The 16,094-nt window shown below is 35.2% G+C and overlaps 2 protein-coding genes and 1 pseudogene across 2 annotated transcripts; all 3 read left to right on the forward strand.

The window, feature by feature from the left end:
* The first annotated feature begins 4,000 nt into the window (after positions 1 to 4,000).
* LOC138868105 (cyanidin 3-O-galactoside 2''-O-xylosyltransferase FGGT1-like) lies at positions 4,001 to 8,022 on the forward strand. Its single transcript, XM_070153708.1, has 3 exons — positions 4,001 to 4,130; positions 4,650 to 4,714; positions 7,423 to 8,022. Exons 1-3 carry the CDS (start codon positions 4,001 to 4,003, stop codon positions 8,020 to 8,022), a joined length of 795 nt encoding a protein of 264 aa, XP_070009809.1.
* LOC104215097 (cyanidin 3-O-galactoside 2''-O-xylosyltransferase FGGT1-like) lies at positions 7,157 to 10,356 on the forward strand (annotated as a pseudogene).
* A 2,163-nt stretch (positions 10,357 to 12,519) lies between these two features.
* Positions 12,520 to 13,278, forward strand: LOC138874914 (uncharacterized). Its single transcript, XM_070153710.1, has 3 exons — positions 12,520 to 12,677; positions 12,825 to 13,036; positions 13,106 to 13,278. Exons 1-3 carry the CDS (start codon positions 12,520 to 12,522, stop codon positions 13,276 to 13,278), a joined length of 543 nt encoding a protein of 180 aa, XP_070009811.1.
* Positions 13,279 to 16,094: the final 2,816 nt, after the last annotated feature.

Genomic DNA, 16,094 nt, shown 5'->3' on the forward strand with positions numbered 1-16,094 from the left:
CTCTATATATGCAATATGAAACGATGATGATACCATATATTTGATAACATAATAGCAAAAGTAAAAAAAATAATTAAAAATTAAATATTAGAAATGAAAGGAAAATACTATTTTGCTTAATATTAGAAAGTTCTTAAATTTATGATGAGAATGCTCAAACTATGGATATGACCAACAAAAATTAAAGTCTTACTAGATAAGAATTAAAATTTAAAAAATATAAAATAAATATCTGATATAAGTAATTTTATTAACTAAAACTAAACGTCAAATTTTGTATCTTGAAACTAAATGAGATTTTTTTTATTGCATATAATACAAAAAATAAATATAAATATTTTTTAATATATTTGGAATATAATAATCAAGAAACTTATGTATTAATATTTTATACTAATCAAAGTTACAACTTAAAGTCAAATATGATATTATTTTGATTACAGGTAAAATATTAATTAAACATTTCTTAGTAGGGAAGAGACTGTATAAAGAAAAAAATAGATATAATGTGAGAATATATTAAATTAATTTAAAATAAAATAAATTAAATGATTAAATAATATTCCAAAATATTATTTATAGATGTAAATAGTAAAATAGTTTCGAGTAAGAGGATAAAAGCGTAAAATATATTAAATTTCAAGAATAAAAAAATAATATTTATCGATAATTATTAAAAGGATAATAAGCAAAATATTAAGTCAATTAGTAAGCCGAAAAACTCACATGAAAGTATAATAATATTAAATAATAAATAATTTAATAATTATAAGAAAAGAACAAAAAAGATTGTGTAAAATTTAAAAGAATAAGACTTTTAATTAATATTTTATACAAAAAAAATAAACTAATACTAAAACTTTTATTAAGATAATATAATTTAATATGTTTAAACGAGACAAATCACCACATGACATAGTTAGTAATTTTTAATATTGATAACGAAACGAAATTCAAGTTGTTTGAGGTATGGAAGGTGTTGTAGTGATGGTTAGGCGCGGGATGGTTCTGTTGCGTTGGGATATTCTGTGGAGGTGTAGGGTTCTGAGCATTTGGGAAATTGACATCTAGAGTGGTGAGGGAAAATGACAGTGTAAATGAGTCACAACTACTATACCAAAAATTATGGCATCCACCAAATAATAAATAAGACAATAAAATAACAATAAAAGGAACACCAGAATTTACAAGGTTCGGCCAATTTTGCCTACTTTTTCGGACACAACCAATATTTTATTCCATTCCAAAATACAAGTGAAATAATACTAAAGAAAGAAGATACAAATGCCTTAAGAAGATAAGGGGGGGGGGGTAACTTGGTTTTGGGCCTGGATTTTAATCCAGATCCGATATTTTTCTTATTTTCCAATTTATTTTTCATTTTTCTAATTTAAATTTCTAATTTTAATTCCTAATTAAAATTATAAAAATAAAATTACCCTTACAAAAATAAATTACCTATTAATACATAGACAACACATTAATCACACATTGAAATATTAAAACTAGAACAGACACATTTTCAGGAACCGACTCCGAATGCGCATTTCTCTGGGTTTAGCTTCATATTGTATTTCTTCAATATGTTGAAGGTTTCCTGCAAATGCTTCAAATGGTCCTCTGCTCAGAGGGACTTAACCGATATATCGTCAATGTAAACCTCCATTAATTTTCCTATTTGCTCTTCGAACATTCTATTTATTAGGCGTTGGTAAGTGGCATTGGCATTTTTTAGTATGAATGCATTCATTATAGAAGTAGGTGTCGTACTTAGTGAAGAAGGATGTTTTTTTCCTGATCGTCGGGGTCCATCTAAATTTGGTTGTACATGGAATAGGCATCGAGAAAATTGAGGAATGGAATTCCGAGAGTGACAGTAGCTTCGTTGTGTCATTTGGGATGTGTGTGCAAACTTTTAGGTCATTCAGACGAGATTTTGAAAGACTTTTTGATCGAAAGCATAATTTAAGAGTTCTTGGAGTTCTTAGGCTTGAATCCTATGTTAAATTGGTGATTTGATGTTGTTGTGAGCGTTCCGAAGTGTTTAATAAGTTTGAACAATGTCATGGAATGTGTTGGTACAATTGATTTGAAGTTCCGGGAGTCCCGGGTAGGTTCCGGGATGATTATTAAAAGAATGAAAAGACCATTATGGCTGCATCTTGTCAAAGCAAAAATGATCACATGATTTTAACAAAATAAACAACTTCCAAAATTGAGGAGATATTATTTCATGGGCAAAAAGGAACAGACAAACTATAGGTCTAAACAGGTGACCACTTTGTTGAGCATCAACAACAGCTTATCCCAAATCTTTCATTTCAGAAGTCAAAGATTCTGCGTCGACCAAGTAGACCACGCTCATGCTTCTGCTTCCTGCTGCTTCTGCATTGACCAAGCAGACCACGCTTTTGTTTCTGCTTCATCTTCTTTGTCTCCGTCAAACTCGAGCCTGAGCTCCCACTTTTCCTATGTGTTGTTTTTTTTCTTCTTTTTATTATTAATAAAAAACTAGCCCTAGGCGCTTGCCTAGTGGATTACCAAAAAAATAATGCTACAACAAATAGTATCAATCCATAACAATGCAGTAGTAAAGTAAAAGATCGTAAAAACACTTTACGTCATTTCTATTTTAGTTGGGATAGGTTTTCTTAGCCTTATTCTTATTCTAGTTTAATAAGGATTAATTTTCATTAACCTTACCAATTTTACTCATTGTAAGGCTTATTTAAAGAACACAGAGATTTTATGTGGAAAACACCTGGCTCAAAAGGTGAAAAAACCACGACCTACCTTCCAGTAGGATTTTCCCAAACTCTCCAATAATATCCAGGTGGGCGCATGATTGCCTAAACTTGAATTGTATTCCCTTGTTTTCCAAGTGGGCGCTTGATTGCCGAAACTTGAACTGTATTCCCTTGTTCTCCAGGTGGGCGCCTGATTGCCAAAACTTGAACTGTATTCCTTGTTTCTCCAGGTGGGCGCCTAATTGCGAAAACTTGAATTGTAATCCCTTGTTCTCCAGGTAGGCGCTTGATTACCAAAACTTGAATTGTATTCCCTGTTTCTCCAGGTGGGCGCCTAATAGCGAACACTTGAACTGCATTCCTTTGTTATATAGGTGGGTGCCTGATTGCCGAAACTTGAACTGTATTCCCTTATTCTCCAGGTGGGCGACTGATTGCCATCTATTTCTGTTTAATCTGTCCTATGTGTTTCCTGCTTTCAGCATGTCTACATATTTGCTTCTATGTAAATAAGACCTATGTCTACTTGTTTCTCAACTAGCATGCTTTCTATCCAATTTTAAGTGTTCATCCCCTAGTAGGTTCCTGATTAGTTCATGATTTCTATGCCTCCAACTTCGGTTAGGAGTAACTTCAAATTTTTTTCTCTAGCTGTTTATTTTAACCGGGTATTTAAAAGTTATTGCTGCATTTTTATATTATTAAATTAAGAATACTATAAACAGTTACATAACGTTGTAGGTAACATTAAGGAAGATAGCATTATGTACTGGGAAACACCTCCGGCTTTTATTTTACGAGTTTTTGTTAAAGACAAATCGGGAAAAACCGCAATGCGGTCTATCCCTATATTATGTAATAACGCTCTTGGAGTCTGCTTGAGCCCAAAAAAATATTTTTTTTTTCATTTTTTTAAAAAAACGATTTTTTTTTTCTTTAAAAAAAACTGAAAAATGAAAATAAAACGAAATGCTTTAAAAAAACTGGAAAAAAAATATTTTTCTAAAACGAAAATATTTTGTTGAAAATATTTTATTAAAAATATTTTTTTTCAGTTTTTACAAAAAAAAATGCTTTAAAAACTGAAAAAATTTATTTTTTTTGTAAAAACTTAATTATTTTTTAGTAAAAACTGAAAAAAAGAAAAAGAAAGAAGACTTTACTAAATTAGTAGACTATTGGTGCATTAGTTTAAAAGAACAAAAATATTTTGTGGAATTGACACACCACTGTTCCACACTCTCCAGCACCTTATGGACGCCGCCGGTGAAGATTCCGACAAGTCCGTCAACGCCCCATCAAGGAACTATGTACGTGACGCTAAGGCAATGGCTGCAACACCAATTGGCCGGAGGGAACTTTATGAAACTTTCTTACCAAGAGGCATGTGATGTACTTAATGAAATGGCCGACACCTCTTCGGCATGAAAAAGCCGAGCAAATGTTCCCCAAGGTGACTCTACGGTCATCCATTTGCACAAGGAATTGCACGATCATGGCCAATGGAGGCCTCCGACCGAGAGAAGCGGGTCAGTGATTTGGCCAAGTGTCAAGCCCGGAGAGAGATCCTCGAAGAGATTCACACTCGAGGTTTTGACCTCACCAATGAGATAGCCCAAGCAAAAGCACTTAGGGTTTAGGGTTTAGGGTTTAGGGTTTAGGGTTTAGGGTTTAGGGTTTAGGGGAAAATTCAGTTTAGGGTTTAAAACCCTAATGCTGACTGCATGAAAAAGCTTAGTTTAGGGTTTAAAACCCTAATGCTGGCTGAATGAAAGAGTTCACTTTAGGGTTTAAAACCCTAATGCTGACTAAAGGAAAAGTTCAGTTTAGGGAGCGATACGGTTGGATATTGTGATTGCGTAAGAGCGGAGTGATACGATTGCATATTGTGATTTTGTCAAGGCGGAGACAGCTTCCATGGCGATGCTCAAGCTGAAGAAGACGAAGTGAGGCAGCAGCGCGGCTGGGTCCGTTTGGACGATGAAGCTGAAAGCAGAAGAAGCAGCTACGGCAGCCATGGATGGAGGTCGAAACTCGAGCCATGAACAGCAGCTATACCTCAAATCGAGGTCCAAATCCCCAATTTTTGAAAAACCTAGGTTCTACCCGAAACACCCAATTTTCCCTATAAAAATCATTGATTTTGAGTTATATATATGCTAAAATATTGTTAAAGTATTTTTAGTGCATTTTTTATAATTACATTTATATTTTTAAAACTAATTTGCATATAATTGCAATATTAGCCCTATTAATGTATAACTATATTTATATACATAAAATCGACCTTCTATATTTTTAAACAAAACTATATATTTTTTAAATATTTTTTCAAGATTTAAAATAGCTACAAAATATTAATAAAACTAGAGTGTTTGGTCGACACCCTCCAACATATGTGGCTACGCCACTTTTCATCTGGATCCATTAAAGGAAGAGATTTAAAGTTTGATGATACCTAATATATAATTAATGGCTACTTGATCTCTAAGTTCATCTAAGAGTATCCATTTATTTATTAGCTGCGAAAATTTATTCTTTTGCCGTCTGTGATGACTTTTTTGTTCCTTTTTTTTTTTTTGCAAACTTGATGGTATGATTTTATAACCACAAATTGTCATTGACATATTTAAGATCATAATTAAAAGTTTAGAAATAAGCTCACACCCACTTCCTTTATTCTACCTAAATATTTAATAAGTTTAACTTTATGCAGGAAAATTGTGAAAATATTACACAACCCAATTATTTAAAAGGTAATTATAGATAATTTTATTTTAATCGGTAATATAGAATAAATGATAAGTAACTTACAATAAATGATATAAAATATTAATGACGCTTTAATTGTATACAATTTGAATCCATATTTAATCAACATGAGTTATTCTTCTACCGATTCAATTAAAACCTCAGAAATAATCTCATAGCAAACCACGTATTTCCTCCTACCTTAGCTACTTTAATTTGTTGCATGAATCTTGATCTTTGACGTTTTCCTTTCGCGTATTTTTCTCCAATAGATTTCGAGAAACCTTTATAATTAAAAAAAAATACTTTAACTATAATATTTAGATTTTACCATTAATGACATGATATTATGATCGCATAATTGCCATGGTTCTTGATTTAGCTAGCTAAGTAAGATTAATGTCCATTATTTTCAGAATTGTTTTTTAATTTTTTTTTTCATTTATAACTCAAATATATTATTTAATAATATTTGTATAATTCAGCGGGTACCAAAGACTAGCTTAATTAAAACCTAAGGAATAAGCTCATAATAGCTTGAGCTACGCACTTCCTCCTAATTTATTGCCCCTTGAATCTCAATGTTTAACTTTTTCATTTGAGTTCCCTCCCCCCCCCCCCCCCCCTCGATAATTTCTCAAAGACTATAAAAATATATATACGGAGGGAGAAAATTAACACTAACCTTTCTCTGAATAATAGATTGAGAGTCTTATTTAGAGGATCCGGAAAAGGTCCATCTTGACTAAATCTTTTTGATAATATTTTCCTAATACATTGATTAATCATGCATTAGAAAATCTTTCTTTAGCCTTCTACTTTCATATTTTCTAGATTTCAATGACCTTTTAAGGAAAACGATTAATTCAGATTCGCATTGCATATGATTCATTAAGGAAATACATTCTTTATAAGGAGTTTTTCAATTTTTAATGGTCAAACTCGAAACTTTTAGTTCAAAACGAAGGGATTACAACCATTTCATCATACCAGTTTGACCGTAAATTGGTAAGTCCTTAGCCCTTGTTAAAATGAGTGATTAATCTCTTTCTCAGTGACAATATGAGGATATTCTAATTAGAGCATTCGTTCATATTGAAATTTTAATGGAATTACTGTGTCTACATTTTCATATAATCACAAGGCTGTTCTTTTTCTTTTTTTTTTTTAGTCTGCTTTACTTTTAAATCCTTTCCCCTAATAGAAAGCTAAAGTTTAATATAGTATTTGTTAGTACGTAGTTCTTTCCCTTAGCATATCATGATTCTCCATCTAGTTGCTAAATAAATTTTATGTGGGTATCTTGACAACTAAATACTTATTCGCACTTCAATATAACCTTTGTATATTAAACTTGACGTATTATCAAGCGACTAATCATTTGAAATTTTGAATGAAGGTAAAAGCAAACCTATGGAATTTGTACCTTAATTCTACCTTTTGTATTCTTGTAATGTACCTTGTTTTTTTTCATTAATTAGTTACATAATTTACCTAAGAGAATCCATTCTTACCGTTAATCATCAAATTAATCATTGCATTTGTTGTGTGCAGATTCATCATAGAATATTAGAATGAACCATGAACTCTCATGCTAGATTATACTCTTACCATTTTTACTTTGGCTCACCCATTCGTTGGCTATATATGGAGAGAGGCCTTGCCTCATTTTCCACATAGAATTTTCTCAAGTCTCAACCCCTTTGCATTATTTCTCAAACAAAATATAGAGTCAGTCTGTGATTTATTCCAGTCTTGGAGTCCGAAGTTTGTTGGAGTTAAATTTCTTGAAGAACTCAATGAATTCTCTGGGCTCGAATTAATGTACTACGTTTTATGTTATTTTGATTATTCGGTTTTCTTTACTGTTTCGAACAAGTACTAACAAGAAGTTCTACCTTTGATACACATTGTTGATTTGCAGATCAAAGAAGATAAAATGGAGAACAAGAAGCTAACTTTTATTATGTATCCATGGTATGCAATGGGCCATCTTACTTCATTTCTTCATCTCTCCAACAAATTAGCGGACAGAGGCCATACAATTTTCTTTATTCATCCTACTAATACACTTTCTAAATTGGAGAAATTCAATCTTTACCCTCAACTCATAAACTTCATATCAGTCACAGTTCCACATGTTAAAGGTCTCCCTATTGGAGCCGAAACAACTTCAGACATTCCTATTTTCAAGCAAAATCTCCTCTGGCAAGCATTGGATCTTACAGAACAAAAGATTGAGTCTTTAATTCAAGAACTCAAACCCCACTTCATTCTTTATGATTTTGCATGTTGGGGTCCATTAGTTGCTAGAAAATATGGAGTGAAGTCAATACATTACTGTTCCAATACTCCTTCATCTGTCGGTTATCTCATGCGTGGCGAAAATCTAACTCCAGAGGATGAAATGATGGAACCTCCACTTGGTTTTCCTCTTAATTCATCTATCAAACTTCACAAATATGAAGCTCGTTTAATCGCAGCTCTACATTCGATAGGGAAAGAATCTAGTGGTTCCGGCTGAGGCTCAGGCTCAGTGTCTTCACACGACGTTTACTTTTGGCTTTTCAAGATGGGGATGTCATCGCATTCAAAACAACAACAACAACAATAACCCAGTAAAATTCCACAAGTGGGGTCTGGGGAGGGTAATATGTACGCAGACCTTATTCCTATCCTAAGGAGTAGAGAGGCTGTTTCCAAAAGACCCTCGGCTCAAGATAATAAGAAAAAACAAAAGGAGAGAATATTAGTTTCACCATAGAGATCATAGGAAAAATACGAAGATAAAATGCAGAAGAATAATACAAGGCAGAAATGATGGCTAGTAAATAGGTCCTGCACCGAAAAGAGAAAATATTAAGACACGACAATGCCCCTAGCTATTTTAGACAAAAACCTTACTAGACTAGGCTCACAACGGTACAAAGTAACGCAAGACTCAACTACCTCCTAGCCTACAACCGTAATACTCGACTTCCACAACTTTCTATCAAGTGTCATGTCCTCGGAAATCTGAAGCCTCGCCATATCTTGCCTGATCACTTCTCCCCAATACTTCTTAGGCCACTCTCTACCTCTTCTCGTGCCCTTCACAACCAGTCGCTCACACCTCCTTACTGGAGCATCTGAGCTTCTCCTCTTTACATGCTCGAACCATTTGAGCCTCGCTTCCTGCATCTTGTCATCAATGGGAGCCACGTGCACCTTCTCCTGAATAGCATCATTTCTAATCTTGTCCATCCTAGTGTGCCCGCACATCCACCTCAACATCCTCATTTCTGCTACTTTCATCTTTTGGATATGTGAGTTCTTAACAGGCCAACACTCAGCCCCATACATCATGGCCGGTCTAACCACCGCTTTATAGAACTTACCTTTGAGTATCGTTGGCACTCTCTTGTCACACAAAACTCCGGATGCTAACCTCCACTTCATCCATCCTACCCCAATATGGTGTGCGACATCTTCATCGATCTCCCCTCCCCCGTGGATAACCGACCCAAGGTACTTGAAGCTGCCTCTACGTAGGATAACGTGTGATTCAAGCCTCACCTCCACGCCCACTTTCCCCGGCTAAGAGATGAAAATACACTCCAAGTATTCCGTCTTCGTTCTGCTCAGCTTGAAACTTTTAGACTCAAGAGTCTATCTCCAAACTTCCAGTCTCTCGTTAACACCGGTTCCTGACTCATCGATCAGAACTATGTCATCGGCAAATAGCATGCACCATGTCATTGCATTCAAAACTACTATGGAAATTGAAGGACCATATTGTGAATTTGTTGAGAATAAGTTCAAGAAACCGGTTGTTTTAGCCGGAACAATATTGCCAGAAAAAATAGATACTTCAAATCTAGAGGAGAAATGGTCTAAGTGGCTTGAAAAATTCCAAAAAAAGGCAGTGATTTTTTGTGCATTTGGTAGTGAATGCAAGCTCAAGAAAGAACAATTCCAAGAACTTGTTTTAGGTCTTGAACTTACTGGTCTTCCATTTTTTGCTGCTTTAAAACCGCCTTTTGAAGCCGAGACAATTGAAGATGCATTACCAGAGGGTTTTAAAGAGAGAATAGAAGGAAAAGGGATTGTTCATTCAGGTTGGGCAGAGCAACAACTGATTTTATCACATCCTTCTGTGGGATGTTTTGTTGCTCATTGTGGTGGAAATTCTTTATCTGAGGCTATGATTACTGAGTGTCAATTGGTTTGAGTCCCAAATTTTGGTGATCAATTTATTAATGCAAGATTGTTTGGTGGAGATTTGAGGGTTGGAGTGGAAGTTGAGAGAGATGAAGAGAATGGATTGTTTACTAGAGAAAGTGTTGGTAAGGCCATAAAAATGGTAATGAATGGTGATAGTGAAGAGGGAAGGGAAATAAGAGCTAATCGCGCAAAGTGGAGGGAGTTTTTATTAAGCAAAAGGGCTTGAGGATTCTTATATTGATGCTTTTGTTGAAAATCTACAAACTCTACTTTAATTTTTGCTTGAAGCATTAATGGGCAGCCTCGTGCGTTGAGCTCCCGTTATGCATGGGATCTGAAAAAGGGTCGGATCACATTGGATCATATCTACGCGATCTTTAGCTGCATTTCTATAAGAGGTTTGTTTCTGCTTGAAGTATCAATATTTAAACTATATAAAAATCCTCACAGGGAGGATATGATATTTCCTTTTGATTAGTGAGTTTATTAGGTTGTTTGCTTTTGTTACTTTGAGCTTTAGTTGTGCTCTTTGTCTTCTCTTTTACTCTCTTGTTTATATTTTCATATGTTGTTTCACTTTTCTTACTACTAGTAACTTCTGTAGTATCATGGAACACTATTTATTGCAAATAGATCTATTTAATTCAGTCTTTTAGACTCATTTCTTCATAGATGATATTTTAAAAAAAAACAGATTCAAAATTTGAAGGTGGTTGGATTATCTCATATTGCCTTTTATATGCATCTCTTACTAACCATAGAGTATGAATGAGTGTGTATTTGATTCTGATTTTTTGGATTAACTCGATTTGTTTTAATAAGTTTTGATCCTTAGAAATGGAAATCACATCTCTTCTATCAACAAGAGATGTCAATCTAAGGTAAATGCTGATTATTCTATGGAACATAATTGGATCGAATTCATATAACTTAAACGCCATAACGCTGGTGCCATGACTACAGAAAGGACAGCTGAAAACAGTATCAAGTTTGTCCATCCTCTTCTTTGGAGGTGGCTTTGATTTTGACTTCCTCTTTCCCATAGCTCAAGTTACAGCAAGTGTGAGTACTCATCTACTTAAGCCTTGTCGGGCAAAGTTATCCCGATACTTGTAACTGAGGCAACAAGTACCTGAAGGAATAGTAAAGGTGTGCGCAAGCGGCCTAGACATTACTGTTATTATAAGAAAAGAAGCTTTTGGAACTGGAGCAAGACATGAAATTCCAAGGATGTGCATAAAAGTAAACAATTGATTCATAAGCTAGATAAGTTTGCTCAGCAATATCAAGATGTCATCTCTGAGCAATTTACGGCTGAAATTTAGTCATTATTAGTTAGTGAGACAAAATACTATCACAATACAAGAAATTCACCAAATAGTTGAGAAAATAGTTAATTTATAACGAAATTGTCCAAAAAAAAAAATCCATTACACACTTAAATTATATGACTAACCTAATAGTCGATGTAAAACTTTATGTGTCTCTAATACCATTCTAAAGGCTCCGCGATGTAAACAATGTTCTCACTTTTTTGTGGTACGTGAAAGCTAAAAATAGGTAAACATATTTTGACCCTCTGGAATAATTTTTGAAAAGTAGCGATTTTTCATCTAAATAAATTGGACCAAAGAATAACAAGAAGTACTTATGCAGCAGATTTACTTTCCATATTTTTTTAGGATATTAATTTCGTCCATTTATGGGCCAATTGGTAGTTAGTAAAAGCATCTCCTTCTTTTTAATCTTTTTGACTGGTAAATTGTGCATTCGTGTTGTTAATCCAATTATTATTGTGCATACATCTTATTTTATTTCCCATCGTGGTTGGGAGTTTCCTTTGGTTATATATGTTACAACTACTCAGGATGAAAGATATATTTTGGACAAGTACAAATAAAATGTATAGCTGATTTTTCGAAAACATCATGATTTTTTTTTTGTAGCTTCTTCCAATTTTATTGAATCTACATATTTTCAATCAACAGTTGTGAATCTGTTTCATGAGTGGAAACAGAGTCTTAGTAAAGGCAAATTCAAGTCTTTGTGTAAAGCAAATGTTGGCTTTTTATCTAATCAAATAAGAGGTGTGAATGGGAAATGGAAGGAAAAGATTTGTAGGGAAACAAAAAGTTTGAAGTTGTTTCCTTTACTAATGCACTTTGTCCCTCATCGGAAAAAGGAAAGAAAATCTTTGTGTTTATATAGAGAAGCACATCTTCTAACTCTAGAGTTAAGAAGAAGTGGTGCCTCGCGTCGTCGTCGCTCGTCTCGTACCTCAAATGGCACTTCTGCCAAAAACGTAAGCATAAGTGTGGTTTAGCCGTTTGTTGAGTTTGACAAAGTTCTGCAATTCCCATTGCCGGTATTACAGAATAGTTGTTTCGTTCTATCTTGGGAGGGATTAATCCAATAACCTTAGGCAACAGTGAGGGATTAAATTCCTTAAAGAAACATAGTTTTCTATTGGGCTCGAAACTTTTATTTATTTTTGTTTCTATTCTGTTTCTGCTTCTGTTTGTTTTATTGTTTGCAAAAATTATTTTTGAACACAGGTTTATAACAAGCTTAAAGAATTTAATTTTTATATTCTTTCTAATTTGGGGGACTAAAATCCTAGTGATTTTCTACTCCCATTGTGGAGATTAAAATCTTTGAATTTTCTACTTCAGTTTGAGATTAAAGTCTTTTTGACTTTCTACTCAATCCGAGATTAAAATCCTTGTGATTTTCTACTCGGTTGTTTGTAGTCGGTTTGAAGATATAAAAACTTTACCGACTTACTAATTCTGGTTGTGTCAATTTCTTTTACAGAAAAATGACAACAAGTACGGAACGACAGAATGGTTCCATTGGTACTACTCTTGCAATGGCTACTGCATCTTCAAGTCGCCCAACTCCTGTACCGGTGATGACATCGGCAGAAAAGCCCGAAAAGTGTTCCGGCGTGGACTTTAAGCGTTGGCAACAGAAAATGTTCATCTACCCGATCACACTCAGTTTATAGCACTTTATCAGCGAGGACGTTCCAGTTCTGGGAGAAGAAACCCCTAAAAATGAGTGATTTGTGGTCACGGAGGCATGGAAGCATTCTGACTTCTTATGCAAAAATTATATTTTAAGTTGCTTGGAAGACGGCTTGTACAATGTTTGTAGTGTCATAAAACCATCACGAGAGTTGTGGAGTGCTCTTGAAAAGAAGTACAAGACTGAAGATGCTGGACTTAAGAAGTTTGTGGCCGCCAAATTTCTGGATTTCAAAATGGTTGACGGCAAATCTTTCATAACGCAAGTCCAAGAACTGCAAGTGATTGTTCATGACCTCCTTACTGAAGGTATACATCGAGTCAATATTTTTGTTTAAGATATCGATTCTTTTACTAATTATAAATTTATGATTGAAGGTATGTTCATAAATGAAGCATTTCAAGTTGCGGCATTTATTGAAAAGCTGCCTCCGTTGTGGAAAGACTTTAAGAACTACTTGAAACATAAGCACAAGGAGATGAAGCTTGAAGACCTTATTGTTCGTCTACGGATTGAAGAGGACAACAGGGCTGCTGAGAAGAAGTGGTAACTCAACAATAACAACAACAACAACATACCTAGTAAAATCCCACTAATAGGGTCTGGGGAGAGTAGAGTGTACGCAGACCTTACCCTTACCCCGAAAAGGGCAGAGAGGCTATTTCCAGGAGACTCTCGGCTCAATAGGAAAGGCAATAATATCAGAAAGAAATAAGAGAAAAGACATGTAACAATAAAAGATACCAGAAAGAAAATAACCACAACAAATAAGTGAAAGGACAATAACACAAAACTATGCAAAACACCAATGTGAATACAACAAAGACCGCTAACAAACCTAACGAAACTCTAACAGACTACCCGGTACAAAGAGGGAAGAACTCTTGACTACCCCCTAGCCTACCACCCTAATACTCGACCTCCATATATGTTACAACCCATATCCACATGTGTTAGTTCATGCCATATATTAGTTAACATAAATCCAAGAAGGAATTATCTTTGAGATGATAAGAAGTGAATCCTATTGGTCTTAAGTGATACAAGAGTGTATAAGGGTGATTAACCAGTATTAGAAGTTAAACGAATCAAGGATGTTGTAACTCGTATTTTCAGGTAATCTAGCGGTGCTTAATACACTCAAGAGGTCATTTATTAAGGTATTTTAATCATATAATATCCGTATCATAAGTCTTGAAGTCAAACGAGTTATGAAACAAAAGTCGACAAAAGTTGTCGCAACTTAGGTTCATAATTTTACTTAAACATTAGGTCAAATGTTTCTAATCTTTTCTCATAATTTACAAGGAATTACGGGGTGATCTACCAACCAAATTAAATATCTATGAGTCTAGTTTCCAACGCATTAAACCGTTCATCGATACGATCTCGGAGTAGAGAGATATTCGCGTTTTCGCGAGACTGCGCCAAGCACCTCTCTATGGGGCCCACTAAGGCGGTTTAAGATATTTGGACCTATATAGGATGCCTCCAACCCGTTTTAAGTCATTTATTCTCACTATTTTCAGACCTTAGAACCCTAGGAACATCCTCTCAAGGTTCTCTCAAGATTCAAGACCCAAAAAGGGCAAACAACACAAATCAAGTGTCGGGAATTCCGTGGCGCTAGTAAGTCTCTTGTTCTTCTTGTTGTTGCTCATTTTTGTGTCGTTCCAGCTCGTGTGGGAGGTTGTTTTAAAGGGTTTATGTTCTGTAAATACTCCCTCATGTTCTTAATATCAATCCTAGGTGATTTCAAGCCTTCTAAAGTGATTCTAGTGCCGAAAAACACTAATTGATCGCTAGTTTCGCTTTTTTGTTGTTGTGGCAGCATTGGAGGGATATTTCATGGAAATTTAAGGTCAAATTGGAGTTGTTCTTTCTGTATAAAGGTAAGGAACCTCTTACTCTATATGTATTTAAGATTATCCAAGTTGCAGCTAAGCCATTGAAGCTAGAACTTGTGAAATATATATCGAAAGGCTTGGAAGTAATGTTATTGTTTTGTGGACTGTTTTGCGTTGTTGTTGGGCTGCGTATTTTACTACTATCTTGTGGAGTTTTGGAGGAGGAAGGGTGTGGAGAAACACCATATATATGTAGGGTTATGGGCTGATAGTTATTCGTAACATTTCCAGGTTGTTTGACACGACTACGGTGGTCGTCGTATGTATGGAGTGATTAGGCTGTGTGTGGACTATTTTGGGAGGCTCAATATGTTTATTATTGATGTTGTTTGGGCTGTTTGGTGACTGTTTTGAATGGTGTGAGGTCATATATATAGGGGAGGTGCTGTCCGTTTCATCGTAAAATAGGTTGTGGTCGATACATAATAGTTATGACGCTTAAATGATAACGATAGTATCGTTTCTCTTATTGTAGACTAAGGAGTTTTGACAATTGCATAGCTTGAGATTGGGGCAGTATATACAAGGTATGTGAGGCTATCCCTTTCCTTCTTTTGCACGACTCCGATTGTACATAATGTAATGAACGATCTTCCAAGATACTCTACTCTTAGAAGCTAGCAGTACTTACATTGTTTTCCCTCTTATGGAACGATTGATGTTAATGTTGCTTCTCTTAGTCTTATGTTATCAATGTTGTTGGTACTTCCTGATTCTTATAAGGTTCATAGTGAAGAGTTAGTCCTAATAACGTGTATAGAGGATACCGACCTTACGTCACTCCGAAAGGTTTAGAATGTGATTCCATGAGTCGAGCATGCATTATATATATGTATCTATTTTACTCTACCGAGCCATGCTATAGTTGGCCGGGTACGGCACCTATTGTGCAACCACTGATCAGTTGGGTTTTACCGAGCTCCACGTGGCCGGGTACGATTCTACCGAGCCTATTATGGCCGGGTACGATATGATGATGATGATGCCCATAGAGGCAAATGCTTTAAAGGTTTATGTATTTATACATATGTATCATGCATTTCATGTAAGTAGCCCTCAGAGGTACTAAGATGTTACAGGTTGTATATTCTCTATCCTTGCTTACATTACTGATCGTATTTATGGTTCCTTGCCTTACATACTCAGTACTTTATTCGTACTGACGTCCTTTTATTTGTGGACGCTGCATGTCGTGCTGCAGGTCCTGATAGACAGGCAGGTGCAGCTCCCCCACCACAGTAGACTGTCCAGTTCAGCGGTGATTGGCGAGATCCCTTCTCCGGACTTGCCTTGGTCTTGGTATGCAATTTTTGTTATAGACATTATGGGTATGTCGGGGCCCTGTTCCGGCTATGTTGCAACACTTATGTTCTTTTAGAGGCTCATAGACAGGTGTCGGCTCATGTATAGTTTGGTATGCCTTGTCGGCTAGTTTTTGTTGTATAGTCTTTCATAGTAG

This window comes from Nicotiana sylvestris, chromosome 8 (assembly GCF_000393655.2).
Source record: "Nicotiana sylvestris chromosome 8, ASM39365v2, whole genome shotgun sequence".
Lineage (NCBI taxonomy): Eukaryota > Viridiplantae > Streptophyta > Magnoliopsida > Solanales > Solanaceae > Nicotiana > Nicotiana sylvestris.